At 41.7% G+C, this 16,815-nt stretch overlaps 1 protein-coding gene across 3 annotated transcripts in view; it reads left to right on the top strand.

Moving 5' to 3' along the window:
* Window positions 1-882: 882 nt before the first annotated feature.
* Window positions 883-16,815, top strand: part of aplp1 (amyloid beta (A4) precursor-like protein 1) — a 35,042-nt gene continuing 19,109 nt past the window's right edge. For all 3 annotated transcript variants that reach the window (XM_004541556.6, XM_012925357.5, XM_004541554.6), the window contains exon 1: window positions 883-1,155. In XM_004541556.6, coding sequence (XP_004541613.1) covers window positions 1,090-1,155 — 66 coding nt within the window. In that variant the 5' untranslated portion in view covers window positions 883-1,089. The remainder of the gene's footprint in view (window positions 1,156-16,815) is intronic.

Raw genomic sequence — 16,815 nt, 5'->3', positions numbered from 1 at the left:
AGGGTGTTTAGACCTTTAAGGGTATTGCAGCAAGAAAGTCCTGGGTTTGAATCCACCAGCTGGGGCCTTTCTGTGTGGGCTTTGTATGTGCCTGCCTGGATTTTCTTAAGGTACTCCAGTTTTCTCTTAAGACATACACATTAGATTAAGTGGTGATTGTAATGTGCCCCTAGATGTGAATGTGAGTGTCAGTGGTTGCCTGGATGGATGGTGGGAGGGATGGATGCTTCCTGTCATGGTGTGATGGCGAGAAAGACCTTCTTTACTCAGGCTAACAATATGACTTCTGAAACTGACATTTCCCACTGTCACAGTGCTGCTTAGCAACAATGTGTTGCTGAGGCAGACTTATAGCAGTGGAACAATAGCTGCAAATGTATTATTAAGAGTGCTCATATCCACTTAAATGTCCTCCAAAAGTATGTTTCCATTGAAGGAATGTGATTTAAAGAAAAGTGACAGTTAGCTCAAGATCAGTGAATGTATATTTGCTTGTAAATTACTGGTAACATATGAATGCAATAACTAATAAATACATTTTTAAAAATCATTGTAAATAAATTTGCATGCAGTTGAATCAGTTAACCAGGCGCCTTAAGAGTTATTCAGTGAATCACCTGCAAGGTTACTCTCTACATGACAAGTCAGCTTGCTTTGTCTTCAACTGAAACAGCAGTAGGACCACAGGTTAAGACATGAACTACGTGAATTCCCCCCTCCCCCCCCCAACACTCTCACTCACACTCACACATACTTTAAATGTGACACAGAAAGTGAGCGGTTGCATTTTCAGCTCATCCCCACCAGATGTCTCTCTGCACTAAGCCACAGCGAGGACGCCAGGACTAGCCTGTGTGATAAATACCCGCAGAAACAGGGCTTGGTTCTGTCAGACTTCATCCACATAAAAGCCCAGGCTGCCATTGGAGAACCCGACGGCAAGACGAGCGAACAGGAGGAAGACGCAGGAGATATATAGGAAAGGCAGTGTCCATCACTTCAGCCGATGTAACCAGACAGCTTATGCTGGACTCAGTTATTATATAGCAGCAACTTCGTCATAAAAAAGAGGCAGAGGAAGGCGAGAAAATGGGACATACTGCAATACCTATATTGATGGCTGTATTGTCATTATGCGTGCGGAAAAACGTCGAGGTAAGAGCAAAACAGTCGGAGTCTTTTATCTCTGCCAGCTGAATTTTTGTTTGTTTGTTTTGTTCACTGAATGGCGAAGAGGACAAAATGTATTTTTAATATTATTATCATTCGCTCTCTCATTCAGCTGCTGTTCTCTCCGGGATTGCTCATAATCATCTGGGGCAGGTTTCATTTGTAAATGCACCGTCCTGTGTCAACAAGAGTAATGACACGCATCGCCCACGAAAATGCAGTGATAGTGAAAACGTTTGACATGCAGATACTGATATATGATGTAAATGAAAGCCCACACTGAGGAGAGTGTCCGTGAACATGGTTTACAGTATATTTGGCTCGCTGCGTCAAGCCTGGGCCTGCACTGATATGATGAATGTTACAGGCCCTTTTTTTCTTCTTCTTCTTCTTCTTCTTCCTTTTTTTTTTTTTTTTTTTTTTTTTTTTGCTTCTGTGGAAGGATGGAGATTAAATCCCATCTCATTTCACCCCATCTGGCGCTGTCAGAGAAGCAAATCAGCTCGCATCCGTCCTTTAGAGAAGTGGTGCAGCTCTTGAGCAGGATGGAGCCATCATGCATATTCAATTGGTGTTCTGTTGTACATTTGGTCTTCATGGAAGAATACTGAATTGATTAAAAACTCCCTGCTGAAGAGTCAGGAATTAGATTTGCTGTCAGATTTGCACTGAGGCGTCTTTGGGAGTGTGATACTGAGAAATCCATCTTAATGACATATATGGGGTCATTCTATTGGCATATGTACCTGCCCATAGTTAGGGGGTGAACACTGAAAGTCTCTTGTACAGAATGAAAGATCAATGGGCCACCAGGTACTCCAACCCCCTCTCCGGCTGATCGTGACTTACAGCCGACCCTCAGCTTAATGGACTTGACCTTTATTTCTCAATAACTCCTCAGCCACCCATCACGAGGCATGAATTCAAGTTGGAGGATGTGCTCTAGGTTATTGTTGGAGGTGTGTGAGTATGGGAGGGATATGAGGAGGAAGAGGGGGGAGGAGAAAGGGGGATGGATGAGTCATGACATCCCAGCTCGAGCTGTGGTTTAGGTGAAACACTCCTCTTCTAATAAAGAGTGATTGCATTCACCTCTAACATCTGAGGTGATACATGGAGGACCCTGAATGCAGGTTGAGACAGATCTTGAGGTAGTTTGTGAAATGTTTATTCATTAATCATCATCCTCAGTGAATCAGTAGCAGTCATAAAGCCTCTCCTTTCATTCTGAAATGATTTCACTTCTGTAAGAGCCTTAGTGGGATTACTGCTATACCGAGGAACAGGCTTTAGCTTCATACAAGGAGACCTGCTCGTGAAGGTTTACAGGGAAGATTACACATTGAGAGGGTTGACTGGCTGGATTACACTGTGGTATTAGTCCTAATAAAACTGTCAGCCTCCCTTAATTCACTTAACATGAATACAGTTCAAACATGAATAGTGCAAAATTGTTTTGATCTCTCTGTTATTGCATGCCATTTAAACAGAGCATGTTAACTTGAAAATGGAAATTTCAGACTCTACTGTGTATTCATATGGCCTTTAACTGGAACTCAAACACATATTCAGCATTATCCTGTGTTCTTGCTGTGAGTGCACAGACATTTTTATGCCAGACAGTCATATGTATCGTATGTCCAATGAGAGCTTCCCTGCTCTCTCAGCTTTAATAGCACTCACCTGTAGAAGCACTGAAAACATTAGCAAATTGACATACAAAGCAGTTTTCCCCATGACGCAAAAGGTCAGAGAAACAACCCCTTTGTTGCACCCTGTGAACTTGTGCAATGCTGTCTGACCTTAATGAAATGCAGAAGATTTTTTGGTTTGTTACGAGCATTTCCCATTTTAATAAGACTGGGAAATATAGATAACTTACATTACTTTTGCTCAAATGTCATTAGAACTGTAGTGATTTCTGCTTGGCACCTATATTGAATTTGAGTGAGATTTTGCACAAATATGTAGATCTTTTATTAATTTCTCACATCATTTTCCAGTTATTTTATTATACTTTTTCTAACATTCCTTTTATTTTCCATTATTTTAAATGGATGTTTTCTTAATGGACTATTTATTTGGCCTTCAAAATATATCAGGAAGAAAGACGCGGGTTGTGATTTCATGTTCAGACTGCTTATCCTGTCCAAACCAGCACTTCAACACCTGAAGGTATTCTACATGAATACAAGTGTGAGAGAACCAAAAAACATACCTATATGAAAAGCTGGAACTGATACATCTTCGGATTACACAATATTTTTTCTTTGGATTTGACGATAACTAGGATAGGGGTGGGATACGCTCCAGCCCACCTACGGCCCTTAATTGGATAGGTGGAAGAGGATGGATGGGTGATTTTTATTCCTGAGAATAGAAACATTTCATGGCTAAAATTTCCCATTGAGAATAATTCTTGGTTACTGCATTAATTTCCATAATCTAATCCTGTCAATTAAAAAACAAGAAGATTTTGTTTGATGATTTGCAGCATTACCCATAATGCTTTAAGAGGACCAGAGATGTTAATGAAACAACTGCCCTGTAGAAATGGCTGCACAAAACCTGCACAGTGGACAAATTTCTATCCATTTGCAGTTTGTTGTTACACAAAGCGCTCATACAGTGATTGTGCTCTTCTGTAGCCATATTTCTTTTCTAAAGACCACTGTAGGATCTACAGGTATGCTCAGTTTTAGATAAATAACTGCAGTGCAAACCTCTGCCTGAGCTCTCCAGCACAGAGAGTCTCGAGGACAGACCCAGAAACAAATGTGCTGTTTGGAAAGATTGTGTAGGAAAGATTTAAGCATAAAGAGGGAAAACAAGGAGAGAGTAGGGAAATATCATGATGCAGCTGCGTGCAGGCAGGAAAGGGACCCAGAAGCAGACCTCACAGAGGCGAAAATTCAAAGTCAAAAAACAGCTTTATTGCTGGAAGGGAAAACGTTACAAAGAACTACACTTGAAATCATAACTAAACATACAGAGAGGCACACGGGGAAATGCAGCCATGAATGAGGGAGATCGCCACAACAAGCACAGGAAGAAACAGACGCTAAATACAAAAGGGATAACAAGGGAAATGAGGACACATGAGAAACACAGCTGGCACGAATAACCATAACGAGACAGGGCAAGCAAGACTGAACAGAATGAACATGAAAACACTGGACTTTCACAATAAAACAGGAAACATGATGCAGGAGTGGAGGAGAGGCTGACGAGAGGGAGCGAGGGAACACGAGAGAGAGCAGAAGTGATGGGCTGGGGAAACTTGGATAAACATGGAATAAACCACAAGAAGGGGAAAGAAGACACAAGAACACACATAAACACAAACACAGAGGGAGACACAGAGGGCAAAGACACGAGGGGAGATTCAACAAACAAAACTAACAAAACTAAACAGAACAACCCAGGCCCTTACAGAATAATGCTTAGAAATAACAAGGAAGACTTAACATTACACAAAATGACAAAAAACAGAGAGACTAAAACCGCTCGGTCACCGACCCCGGACCGTGACAGGAAATTATGTGGAGAAGATAAAAGGCAGGAAGATTTAAAAAATACATTTTAGTGAGCCTGAATGTCAAATTAATTCAGTCAAAGTAATTCAAAAAGTTGCTGTGCAACCTGCCCACTCCACGCTGCCACCACCACCACATCAGGAATAGCAGTTTCAGGCCATACAGATGCAACGACCTCCCACTCCCATCTGCCTTTCAGTGTAGTAACACAAGAGGATTTGTTTAAAACAACAAACAAAAAAAACAGAAAAAGAAAGATAAGGACAACCAGATCTCTCTCTCTCTTTCTCTCTCTCATCCACACACACACACACACACACACACACACACACACACACACACACACACACACACACACACACACACAGCCCTACACTCACTTAATTAATTTTAGAGCCAAGAGATAATCGTATTTCACTAATGGATTCCTGTGTGCTTGCTTTTCTCTGCTATATCCGTGTGCCAGTGGGCATTAAAACGTACCATTTTGTTGTATCACATGTTTTTTCCCTGTTCTCCGTATCTCGCTTCCTTTCCAAGTTTTTGAGGTGCACCACACACACTTGCGCGCACACACACACAGACACGCGCGCACACACACAAACACACACAGTTCCAGGATTAGATCTTGCAGAGTCATTGCGAAACAAAAGCTGTACTGTACCGGGGGAAAGGGACCGCTGTAAAAGTGCCTCAGCAGTAGAGTCCTTACCAGAGTTGATAAACGAATGCATGACATTAATGCACCCTTTGGGCAATTGTTGCAACCCATCTCAGCGGAACAGTGCCGTATGTTTAATACTGTTGGGAGGTTTTATTCTCGTTCTTGCTGCCAGTTGTTTTGAGTGCCTGGGTAGAAATTAAAAAAGTGTACATTTGTGTATGCCCGGGGCGTAGAGTTCATCCAGATTTCGTGCAGAAAATAAATTCACATTAATTGCACATTTGCAAAACACCCTCCCCAATAGGTTTGGGGAACCTCTGCCAAATCCCACTCATCTTGTTTTCTGGCTTCTCTGAAAACGTTCAAATTATAGGTCTCGGTTAGAAAATGGAGTCATTCCCAAATTAAAGTTTATTAATAATTTGCTCAGGAGGCTTGTCATTTAGTGCCATCCCTTATAGCCTGTCATGATGTGCTGCATTTGATGAGTTAATTTCTCTGGATTCTCAGACTGTGCAGCCCCTTTTTTAGGCTATGTGTAATCAAAGGATAAGATTTAAAAAGAATGTAGATTAAAGCTGCTCCCAGTTTCCTCAAGATTACTTTACTTTTCATCATCCACCTACTGACTGCCACATAAAACACACACACACACATATACATGTATATATATATAGAGAGAGAGGGGGAGAGAGCATGTGAGAGAGAGATTCATGGGGCAATTTCAAGCTTGAAGCACTTCACTTATGACTTTCTGCACCTGTGTCTGTACCAGCTGAAGCCCAGATGGGACTGTGCATTTTTGATGTGTGCAGTGGAAGATTTGTGTTTGCACATCATAAGTTTGTCCAGTGTCACCTACAGGGATTGAGAGACTAGATGATGACATCCAGCTCTGCCTCCTCTCTGGAGTCTTGCAGGAGAGAGATATCGCTGCTGCCCGAGGTTTTCACATCCTTCATAACTGCCTCAGTAAGCCTAATGGGGTTGTATTTCTGTGGAAAAGTTTAACGCCGGGGCAAAGCGTGCCGTTTAGCCTTGCCGCAGCCAGTGGGAGGCTTCGGCGGAGCCCCCCTGAAAAACATCTGCAGTGTAGAGATAACACTTGTCCTCCATGTTCGGGAGGAAAAACAGAGAGAGAGAGAGAGAGAGAGAGGGCACAGTGAAAGAGACTGAGGGCTGGTGAAGTGAGAGAGAGTGAGAGAGAGACAGGGGATTGCCCTGGCATGGCGAGAGTGGAAGTGATGTGGAGCATGTAGAGTGTTGTGTGGGTTGCAGGGTGGAGTGCATGCTGTGCTGTGGAGGAAACAATCCTTGTTCCTGCTCAGCCTCAGCAGCTGGTAGAAAAAAACTATGTCAGGAGTGAAGCTATAAGTTGTATGAAAACATGACTGCAAAGTCTAATTTAATAACGAGGCTGGATGCGCGGTGTGAGAGTGTGCAGAGTTGTTGGGTCCACTATGACCCATCGAAACAGTAATAATAGTTACAAAAAAAAGAGGAACAGAAACAGTTCTGGAGGACATTCGATGAACTTTTGTTGCTCTGTCATCTCTCTTAGACGGACAAAAAGCTAATTTCAGACACTTTCCTCCAAGTTGAACAAAGATGGGTAGAAATCACTTGCTAACAAATAGGTCACACAGTTGTACTGACGGGAGGCTGAGAGGCACAAACGTGGACGTACACACTAAAGATGGCACACTGCACAAGCTGCATCAATTATTGAAGGCCATGAAAAGGTCTGGGCTCTCGCTTGTCGACACGGCTATGGCAGTTGTCACGCCGCGTCTTAGCAGTCAGAAGGCAGACCCCACCCCCTCTCGCTTCATGCTACCTGGTTTTTGTGTACCCTGCTACTTCCCCTCCATCCAGCTCCCCATCCACCTCTACATAATACAAAGGAAAATCCCCACGCCTGTCTCCTCCTTGGCTCTGCCCCCCTCGTCCTTCCTTTCTCTCTCTGTCCCTGCCTCCTCTGTTCTCCGCCGCCACATCCCAAGGGCACTCCTTACCCCTCCCCTACTCAGACACTGCCTCTCCATCTGCCTCGGCAGCTCTTAGTAGCCAGTGACATCTTTTCACTTTTCATGTGTGTACTTTGATTGTTCCTGAATAATTCATGCTGCTCCTCACCCCTAGCTTTATTTTCCCTTTCCCCTGCACCTCCATGATTTTGGAGAATTTTTTCCAAGATCTGATGCCGCATTCCTTTTCCCACTGAACGCCTCATCTGTCGACACTGAGAACTAAATTAAAAACTACTGAGGCAATGTGACTTCCATTCCCGGTGGACACATATAACTTATAATGTCAGAATTCATCCCCTTTAAAAGTGAGGTCAAATTTCAACCGTTGTCAATAGATGGCGAATAGCCAATCAAAAATGATTAATTGTGTCCCATGTGGCGTGATGTCAGCAGCTCTCCACTGAATACAGATGCACAGTATAGTAATTGGTCTGCCCAGCAGAAGTCTCTTGTATCTGATATCTCCAAACAAATGTGTAAGGGTAGAAAGTACATGGAGAGATTTGCTGCTTTCACTGCCGTCTGTGGTACATTAACAGACCAACTGCAAATGGTAGTTGCAATACTCAAAATCGCTTCAATTTAAATCAGTTTAATTTATAACAACAAAACACAACAGCTGCCCCAACATGCTTTATATTATAAGGTAAAGACCCTAAAAAAATCCCATCAGATAACCCCCTATGAGCAAGAACTTTGTGAGAGTGGGAAGGAAAAACTCCCTTTTAACAGGAAGAAACCTCCAGCACAGGTGGAGCCATCTGCCACGACCGGCTGGGGGTGAGGGGATCTACACAATGATGTGTTTTTCATGCTTTGAAATTGATACCATCAAAGTCTGATTCTTCTAACGCCTTCAGTGTCAAATGTTTTGGAGCTTTAGAATTGCAGCAAGACACAAAGGGTTATTTGTCTTCTTCATGAATTTGCATTGACATCTTTTACCCCCTTTACTTCACTTTTTACATCAGATTTTAATGCATTTTGCACAGGCTAAATGATCAAAGAGAGTGGCATGCAGAGCTGAAAGATTAAAACAGCTCAGTTATGTTTTAATAATGTTTCCATGACACTAAAAGAGGAATAAATTACAACACAAACAGCCTGTCAGCCAAACTGTTATTTTAAACATTGATATATGCCCAATATTTCACACTGGGTTCATCTCTGATATCATATAAACAAGTCTGGAGGCTAAGAGAGTATTTTGAGTCTCTCTTTTCATCATGAGTGTCTATTGTACTTACACTTAGTAGTAAGATACCTGGAAAATTTCAAGGGCTAGTTTGTGCGAAAATGTTACACTGATGATGAAAAGAGAGACTCAAAATAGATACTTAGCCCCCAAAATGAGGATCAGCAGGCCTTTGTTTACCTTAAATTCATGTTGTGATTCATAGGATGTAAATGTGAGGATACAATTTCAGGAAACAGGAAGCACCTACAATCTGTGTGAGCATGATCCCCAAGTAGCATCCATAGGTGCGGTTAGTTTTCCGGCTGTTTTTGCAGTCAGTTCATGTCCACATCAAAGTAAGTATTAGCGCGAATACCAGTAATCAGTTTGCTTGTTTGATTTAAATAATTACCCCCCCCCCCCCCCCCCCCCCCCCATTCTTATGCCTAAGCAAGAAAGTCCCAGAAATACATATTGTGTGCAGTGAGTCACAAAAACCTCCTCTTGTCTCTGTGCTCTCTTTGTAGATACTTCTTTTGTCTTTTTCACCAAGTAAATCTAGCTCATAATGTTCCCACTGCATTTCCCTGTGCCTGTTTTACACCGTGTACACAGATGGGTTGTGCTGGTTTTTCAGACAACTAAAGAGGATAAAGAAAATCAGGCGCTTCTTTGGCTGCAGTTAATTGTAAGATTCAGCCACATTATGTCATTCTTTTCTGAGCTCAGGGTCATTCAGTTGCCATGGCCAAGCTGTGCCAGTTAACAGCCAATACTTTTACAAGTTTAGGCTGTCAAATTGGATACTTCACATGCTTCTGATTCTGGCTTGGGGGAAAAAAAACCATAATGTGAGGGATCTATTTGTACAAATTGTCTCAATGATTAAATCATTTTCTCTTCAATTGGGGAGGTTGTGGAGACTTTATATCCAGAGGAAATGAGATAACACTAATATTTAATCTACTGCAGACTACACAGCCAGCACACATTATCTTACCAGAGTGGGCCAGTTTAAAAACACCAGAGTCAAAGCAAGACAGGACATGCCAGCCTGACAAGATCTCACTTATCATTAGTATGTTGTCATTTGATTTATGAAACTGTGCTTTATAGTTCCTGAACTAATTAAACCAGCCTACAGGTGACGGTATGACAATCGGATGAGTCAGATTCATAACTCATCATTTCCTTTGAAATACTCTGGGTGAGTACAACTGAAGGAAGTCATGTAAAGACAGACAGCTGCTGATCTTGATTAAAGTAAAATGGAAAGCTCATCAGGCGTGACCCAGAAGAAGAGAAAATTACATATTCAGCTACTGATTCACCAACAGTGAAGGATCATAAAAAAGGTGAAAACAGCAAAAGAATACTAGTCCACACAGTTAACAGTTAACATGTTTTATTGTTTATTCTATTATTGTGTTGTCTGTATTTATAATAATCGATAGTCATTAACAAGTAATTATTATATACTCTTTTTACATGTTTCATTTGGGTGCCAAAAAAAGTACAATACAAGGGAGACCTTCAGTTTATTGCTGCAGTATGTAGTGGAATCAATCAACAGGCAGTGACGAGAGAAAGCTAACTAACGATTAAGCCAACAATCATCGACCTGAGGAAGACAGAAAGTTGAAGCTAACATATGCTGACTCTTTTATGTGAGAAGGAACGTGAGATAGAGGCAGATTCTTAATGAAGAGAAGAGAGGAGAGAGAGAGAGCGTGCTAGAGATGCTTGAAATTCAGTAGGGAACCAGTTGCTACGGTAACAGGGAAGGTAACTGGCTCCTGTAGGTGGTGTTACCATGACAACCACCCTCAGTGGCCAAGTGATGCTGAGAGAGAGAATGTGGAGAAGAAGCCTAAAAAAAGTGTTTACGTGTTTGATGAGACAGATGAAGGGGACGTCAAGTGAGCGGAAGCTGATGTAAAATGTGGGAGAGCGACACCTTCCACGCTGCTGCAGGCTTTCATCCACTTCCCTGGGTTTGCTTTCTTTGTGTAAGCGGCCTGACGAGTCAGCACGAGCTGACCCAGCCTTAGCTGCTTGTCCTGCTGTTCATTAACAGAGCACCTGAACACTTTGAACAGCAGGCCAACCGTGCTGTATGAGAGACCTGGGAAGAGGAGGCTATTCCCTCAATATGCTTTTGCAGCTGCGGGGGTCACGCTAGCCGTGCTGGGCTCTTTTATCGGCACTCGTGAGCATTCTGACCTCTTACTGGGAGTTAAAAGACCAGTTTGTCCTCACTGTGGTGATACCACATGTCTCTGAATGAAAGCACAGAATCAACATGGTGTGAAGTAGGCTGTTTTATACATACTGTTACAATTATTGTGGCATACAGTATATTATCTTTTGTGTTGGGGTGTCCACTTTTAAAAAAATATACACTTTTGCTTTCCGTCATTGGTCACATCTCTAACTTAATATACATATATACTATATATACATATATAGTAATAATAATGATATTGATATATACATGCAGCACATACTACTCTTCCACACTTTGGGCTCGCGTAACCTATAGCACATAACCTCAAAGCCTCATTTGCATGAGGTGCATCTGCTAGACAGGCTCTCAGGGGAGCTGGCACAGTGATGAGAATTGTGCATGTGCATAAATAAAGAGACACAGGCAAAAAAGATGTATGAATGTTTTAACCTCTCATTTTCTAACCCTGCGCCTCTTTCTCCTTCTCCTTTATGCCGCCTATCTCTCAGTGCAGGATATTATTATTGCTTTACCATTATACAGCTACACTCAGCACACTACATATAGGCGAACTGCTTCAATTCACAATTTCCTAATGGCTTCTAAAAACATTCATCTTGAAACACGAATTGTGTTTTCTGCCACTGTTTAATGCTTTTCATGCAGTTTTATTCATTTTTTGCCATGCAAGCATCAGAAAATCTGTTTGCCCAAATTTTTTGCAATAAGTAAAAAACAGTTATGTGCAGCACTCACAACAAGGACAGATGACATGCAGATCCAATGGAGAATGCAGAGGAAGAAAGAATCCAGATCTGCTGCAAAGACAACAGAGTGAAAAACACAGAGGAATAAGCAAAAAGTGCAAGTAAAAGATAAGAAGCAGGCAAGAGGAAGACTCAGATCTTACTGATCCCAGCCGCCTGCTGCTTTGGATGGCACTATGGAAAGACAGCCTGTCCTTAAGTGGATCAATTATTGCAGTCTTTTAACCTAAACATGCCCTCATTTAGGCTTCGAGATTGCCCTAATCTACTTAAAAGATGCTCAAGGGCACGATGATGTTGCTTTAAGACTTCCAGCCTTGTCTCGCCTGCACAAATACAGGCGAGACTCGGCTGTAAAACTCAGCTATCGTCTACATGTATGTCATGTGTCTTAAACTGAAAACCGTCCTACCCCATAATATCCATGCTCAATTGACAATTTGGTTTCAGGGTGGATTGCCAGTTTTAGAAAGACAGTTTAAAGCATGCCCATCGCTGTGTTTTGATCCCAGCTTATCAGTCTTGCTTATGTGCTATTAGAACTAAAATGCAGTATTTAACTACAATGGAAAAAGATGTAACAATAGCTTGTTGTAATAGAAAACAGTTGTCTTAATAAGTCTGGTGTACAATACATTTTAGCAGTGCCAATAAACAATATTCTTTAAGGCACGAAAGTGTTTACTAATAGGAATTTGAATCACTGAGTCCCAGACATTACTCAAGCCTTTTGAATGTGTTTACAGCATAAATACAGATTTGGAAAGCTGCGTTGCATTGTGTCAATCTCAATCTGCCTAAGGAAAATCCACTATTCAGTGTCAATTGTGTTGACATTAGGATGATTCAGACAGACCTGCAGCGCTCAAATCTCTACTAAGCTGCTGATTCCTTCAATCCCCCGAGGTACTTCTTCAGCTTGAAATTGCATCTGCAGGCGCACAGTGTTTGGCATTAAAATCCTGGCATTCCCCTGTTGTTTTTGCTTGACTGTGAAGGAGGTTCAGCTGTGTTACATAACATCAGAAATTCATCACCGCTAAGACAAAACCATTTCAGCTTGGCTGTGCTAGAGGAACAGAATCTTGCAGGCACATAATGTTTCCGGACTCTCTCTTGTTTTTGGCTGGATTTGTGAAACGTTATTACGCAGTTGTTTCCCTCCCACATATCTGCAGGAGGTGGTTGCATAGAAAGGCTTGTGAAAATGACCAGCGATGCTTTGTGTTTTTTGTGTTTTTTTTTGTCTTTTCTGAAGAAAAAAAAAAACATGCACAGTGTGGCGTCATTATGGTGCGTGACTCAGATAAGGCATTTGTTGAAACGTGGGTGGAACTGAGAGGCACATTTGTATAGCTGCTCTATGCAACGCAAGTATCGCAATCACTCGTCTCAGTCTGAATATAGCTAAATACTGCCTTTCCATTGAAGTGGGGACACCACCCCAAATTTATTTTACCTCTGCGGGAGTTTCGTTTTGTGTTATATAGTCGACATTTCTTTTCACCAAGTTGTACAGCCGATAAGAAGGCTATGTAGGAAAACAAGCAAAACGCTTGCTGAAAATATAGCTGCGAGATTATGCATAAATGCATAATGGAAGGACAATAAAGGTGCCGCTTTAAGGAGGTTAAGGATATTGTAGGACATTTAGATGGGATATTCATCTTGAAAAAGTAAAGTGAGTCCTTGTTTTTCTGGCTTGGTCTCGTGCTGCTATTGTATATGTGGGAGGTCTGTATCCAGTTAAATACGTGGAGGATGACAATGTGGCTTTTTACAGAAGACAAAATTCAAAATCTTTCCTATGGCCCAGTTGCAGAAGTCTGAAGCATGTGGGGTTTTCCCAGGGCTTTTCAGAGGGCTTAGGTGATGTCTGGGTCAGGGGTTGGTGGTTGGAATTTTATGGAGGAAAATTTTAACTTACCAACACTTTTTTTTGTGTTGTTTCTGACTTTGATTTGTGCCATGTTTTTGAGCTAAAGCTTGCAATATGTATTGTACTTACAAACAATATTCAATTTATTTCACTGACTAACATGCTTGAGATTTAATATTAAAAAGATGTTGAAATCCACGCCAGTTGAGCAATTAAAGCAATATTAATCTGAGAAGTAAAATTGGATGGATGCTAAGAATTTCTAGCTGGTGTAGCCTGTTATGTAACATAAACTCTTGGTATATGAAAAAAGGATGCTCTTATGCATTTGCATGGCTTATGTATATAGGCTTAGATAATATTTACAGGGCATCAGTTCAGTTTTTATGTATGTGCATAATCCTATGGACTGCCTCTGCTGGTAACCTAATTCATTTTGTGTAAGGCACTCCGTGAAACACATACGCTTTGGAAACTAACAATGGCAGGGAAGATCCTTGAGTGCTGGTTGGATATAGGCTATCGTCTTTTATTAAACATCTTTGCTTCTAAATAACCTCAGTCATAAAATGACATGCGCTGCCAGCCTCGAGCTCTGTGGAGTGTCTTGCAGTGATGCCAGCTGACGTGTCCTGTATTTTTAAGCTATACTTGAAATTAAATCAAATATTGGGAGCTGACTTTGGCTGCTGTTCCAGACCTAGATGAACCCTGGTGATTATAGGGCCATCTGCTCCCAGTGTGCCCAGCTGGAGGCTGGACCACTGTAATCTGAACTGATGTAGCCTGTGATGTTTGCACATCTCTAAAACCAAAAGCCTCTCTCATAATTTTTTTTCTTATATCGAAATAAAGCATTCAGTTTATTATCCCATAAGTAACATTGCAGCAATGTGTGGTTTACAGTAGGAAGCTAAAGGAAAAAAACACAATGCAATATGTTCCGCTCTGCCCATCAGTCTCCTCTGAATTGAAAATTAATGGCTTCAATTAGCCATTAGCTAGAGATGTATAATAATGAGTCAATATGCAGAGCTAACCTGCTTTATCCCCCGTTGTCCCTTTTGCATCATGAGAGTCTGGCTTACCCTCTTATAACTACATGCAACACCAGGAAGAGGCCTGATGGAGCCTATGAATAATTAAGCAACATGATTACAATGATGAATGCCCCTAAATCTATCTGGCCATTTAGCACTAGTCTAGGGAGGGAGGCCAAACAGCGGAGTGTCACGCATTGTGTGAAAGCTGTTAGGGAGGGAGAGGGGAGACAAAAGGGACATCAGGAAGAGGGAGGTGGATCAGCCTGTAGAGGAGGCAGAGGAAGAGAGGGGGAAAAAAAGGAAAATGGAGAAAGAGTGAGTGAAGGAGGGGCTCAGAAGCAGGAAGACACCCACTATTAAGCCATCTGTGCTGCAGAAAAGCACAAAGACGAGGGCCTGTGCGTGTGTGTGTGTGTATTTCATAAATGTATGGGTTACTCATGTAAGGCTTATTCACACGGGGTGTGGGCGAGTCCTCCACACGAGTTATTGGTTGTTGGATGGTGTTACACTAATCAAGAGCGATCCTAGCTAATCAGGCTTTTCACATAGTTTGCCTAAAGTTTGGTACCTTTTATGTATCCTGACATAATCAAATCTTCAATGACTTAAAGTTGTATTGACAGCAAATATGTATTGTGCAAGTTTTGCTGCCTGGAACTTTTACAAAAGCTAAGATGATGCCAGAACTGCTAATATAGGTCCATAATCATTTACTAACTACCTGTTAAATCATTTTTATGGCACATATTTAGCGCTTACATTTCTTTATTAAGTGATACATGTTTCTTTTTATTATTTACATTTTGTCATTTGTGACGTTTAAATAGATTGACCAATATCCCACTGATGTCATTATCAAGGTGTCGTCACAAGATACTATAATAGAGATTGCAGCATAGTAGAAGAGAATTAGTAAGGACGAGCTCCTCAGGGCTCTGATGTCTGTAGTTAATTATCAGTAGTTAACTAAACTCTCAGTATATCCCAGAGAGAGTTGATTTACACATACACAACAACGCATGATAACCACACATGTACATGCACATTGTGTACCTCTAATAACTGAGAGGAGTTATTGAATAAATAAACTACAGTCACACAAAACATGGTGACATGAAAGCAGTAATAAATGTAAAAGTGAGTTTTGATATCAAAGCAAAGTTCTTCCCAGCTCTTCAGCATTCGAATTACTACGACCAGTTGGGTTGGTTCTTCAAACTACAGTCTAACAGCGGCTTGTAGAAAGTGATAAATGATGGGTGGGCTTCTCCCCTCTGTCTCTTCTGCTCTGGCTTGCCTGCAAAGGCCAGGGAATTGCATCATTACAGAGGATGAAGTCATCCTGCAACATAAGGGTGGAACAGGTGCTGAAAATTTAATTAGAGAAGGATGGGAGATGCTGGTGGAACATGTAAATACACTGCCCAAACTCGCCCCCGACAGACAACTCAGTTTATGTTTATGTTCAGCATACACCAGATCATATCTGTTATTTTGTGCTCATAACATAATTTCCTCTACTGGAAAGGCATCTGCTAAAGTGTAATCACACATTATTATATCCGAGCAAAATTTTCCACTGCGTCTGGTCCAAGTGGATGTGCACTCGTCTCTCTGGGAGCTTTTAGTTTTTCTTGTGATGCTTTTTTTTGCTGTGGAGGTACACCCGTGATTACAAAGTGGCACAGTCAGTATGCAGTGCATATGGAGAAGGAGAGCAGAGGAATAATAATAAAATACCAAGAGAGCTAACATAGGCAAAGAATACGGGGAAAAGGCAGAAAGCCAATCGACGTTTCCTGGCTTTATATCACCAGGTTGTTATTAATAATGCAGCATCCCCTGCAGTGGGGAGCTGTCAGGTTTCTGGGCTGTCGGCCTGTTCAGCCTCATCAGCACAAGGACATGATATGTGGAGCTCAGGATGTTTGAACAGCACTTCCTCGACAACTTGTGAACCCCTCACTCTCCCCCGCATGCTTGCAGACTGTACTGTACGGAGATGCTTCAGTACACCACGGCATTTTCTCCCCGAGACATGGCGGGCGGCTCTGCAACCTGTCTGTTACTGGAGAAGTGTCACTGTTGACAGATTGTGATGCATTATTGGGAAGCCAGCTGGATCGCTGCGTTCAGAGTGTTCATGGTCACAATACAACAGGGGTAGCACTCTGAAGTCTAATTGGCTTTAAAAGGGGAATAACATACCAGGAACGCACTAAAAAATCTTGTACTGCATGTTGGGAATTATAGCTATAATTTGTAGGCATAAAACATTGATGGAAATGCTTAATCAAAGCACAAGAGTGTGATTAATTA

This window comes from Maylandia zebra, linkage group LG11 (genome assembly GCF_041146795.1).
Source record: "Maylandia zebra isolate NMK-2024a linkage group LG11, Mzebra_GT3a, whole genome shotgun sequence".
In the NCBI taxonomy this organism is placed as follows: Eukaryota; Metazoa; Chordata; class Actinopteri; order Cichliformes; family Cichlidae; genus Maylandia; species Maylandia zebra.
This window is presented reverse-complemented; position numbering and strand designations above follow the sequence as displayed.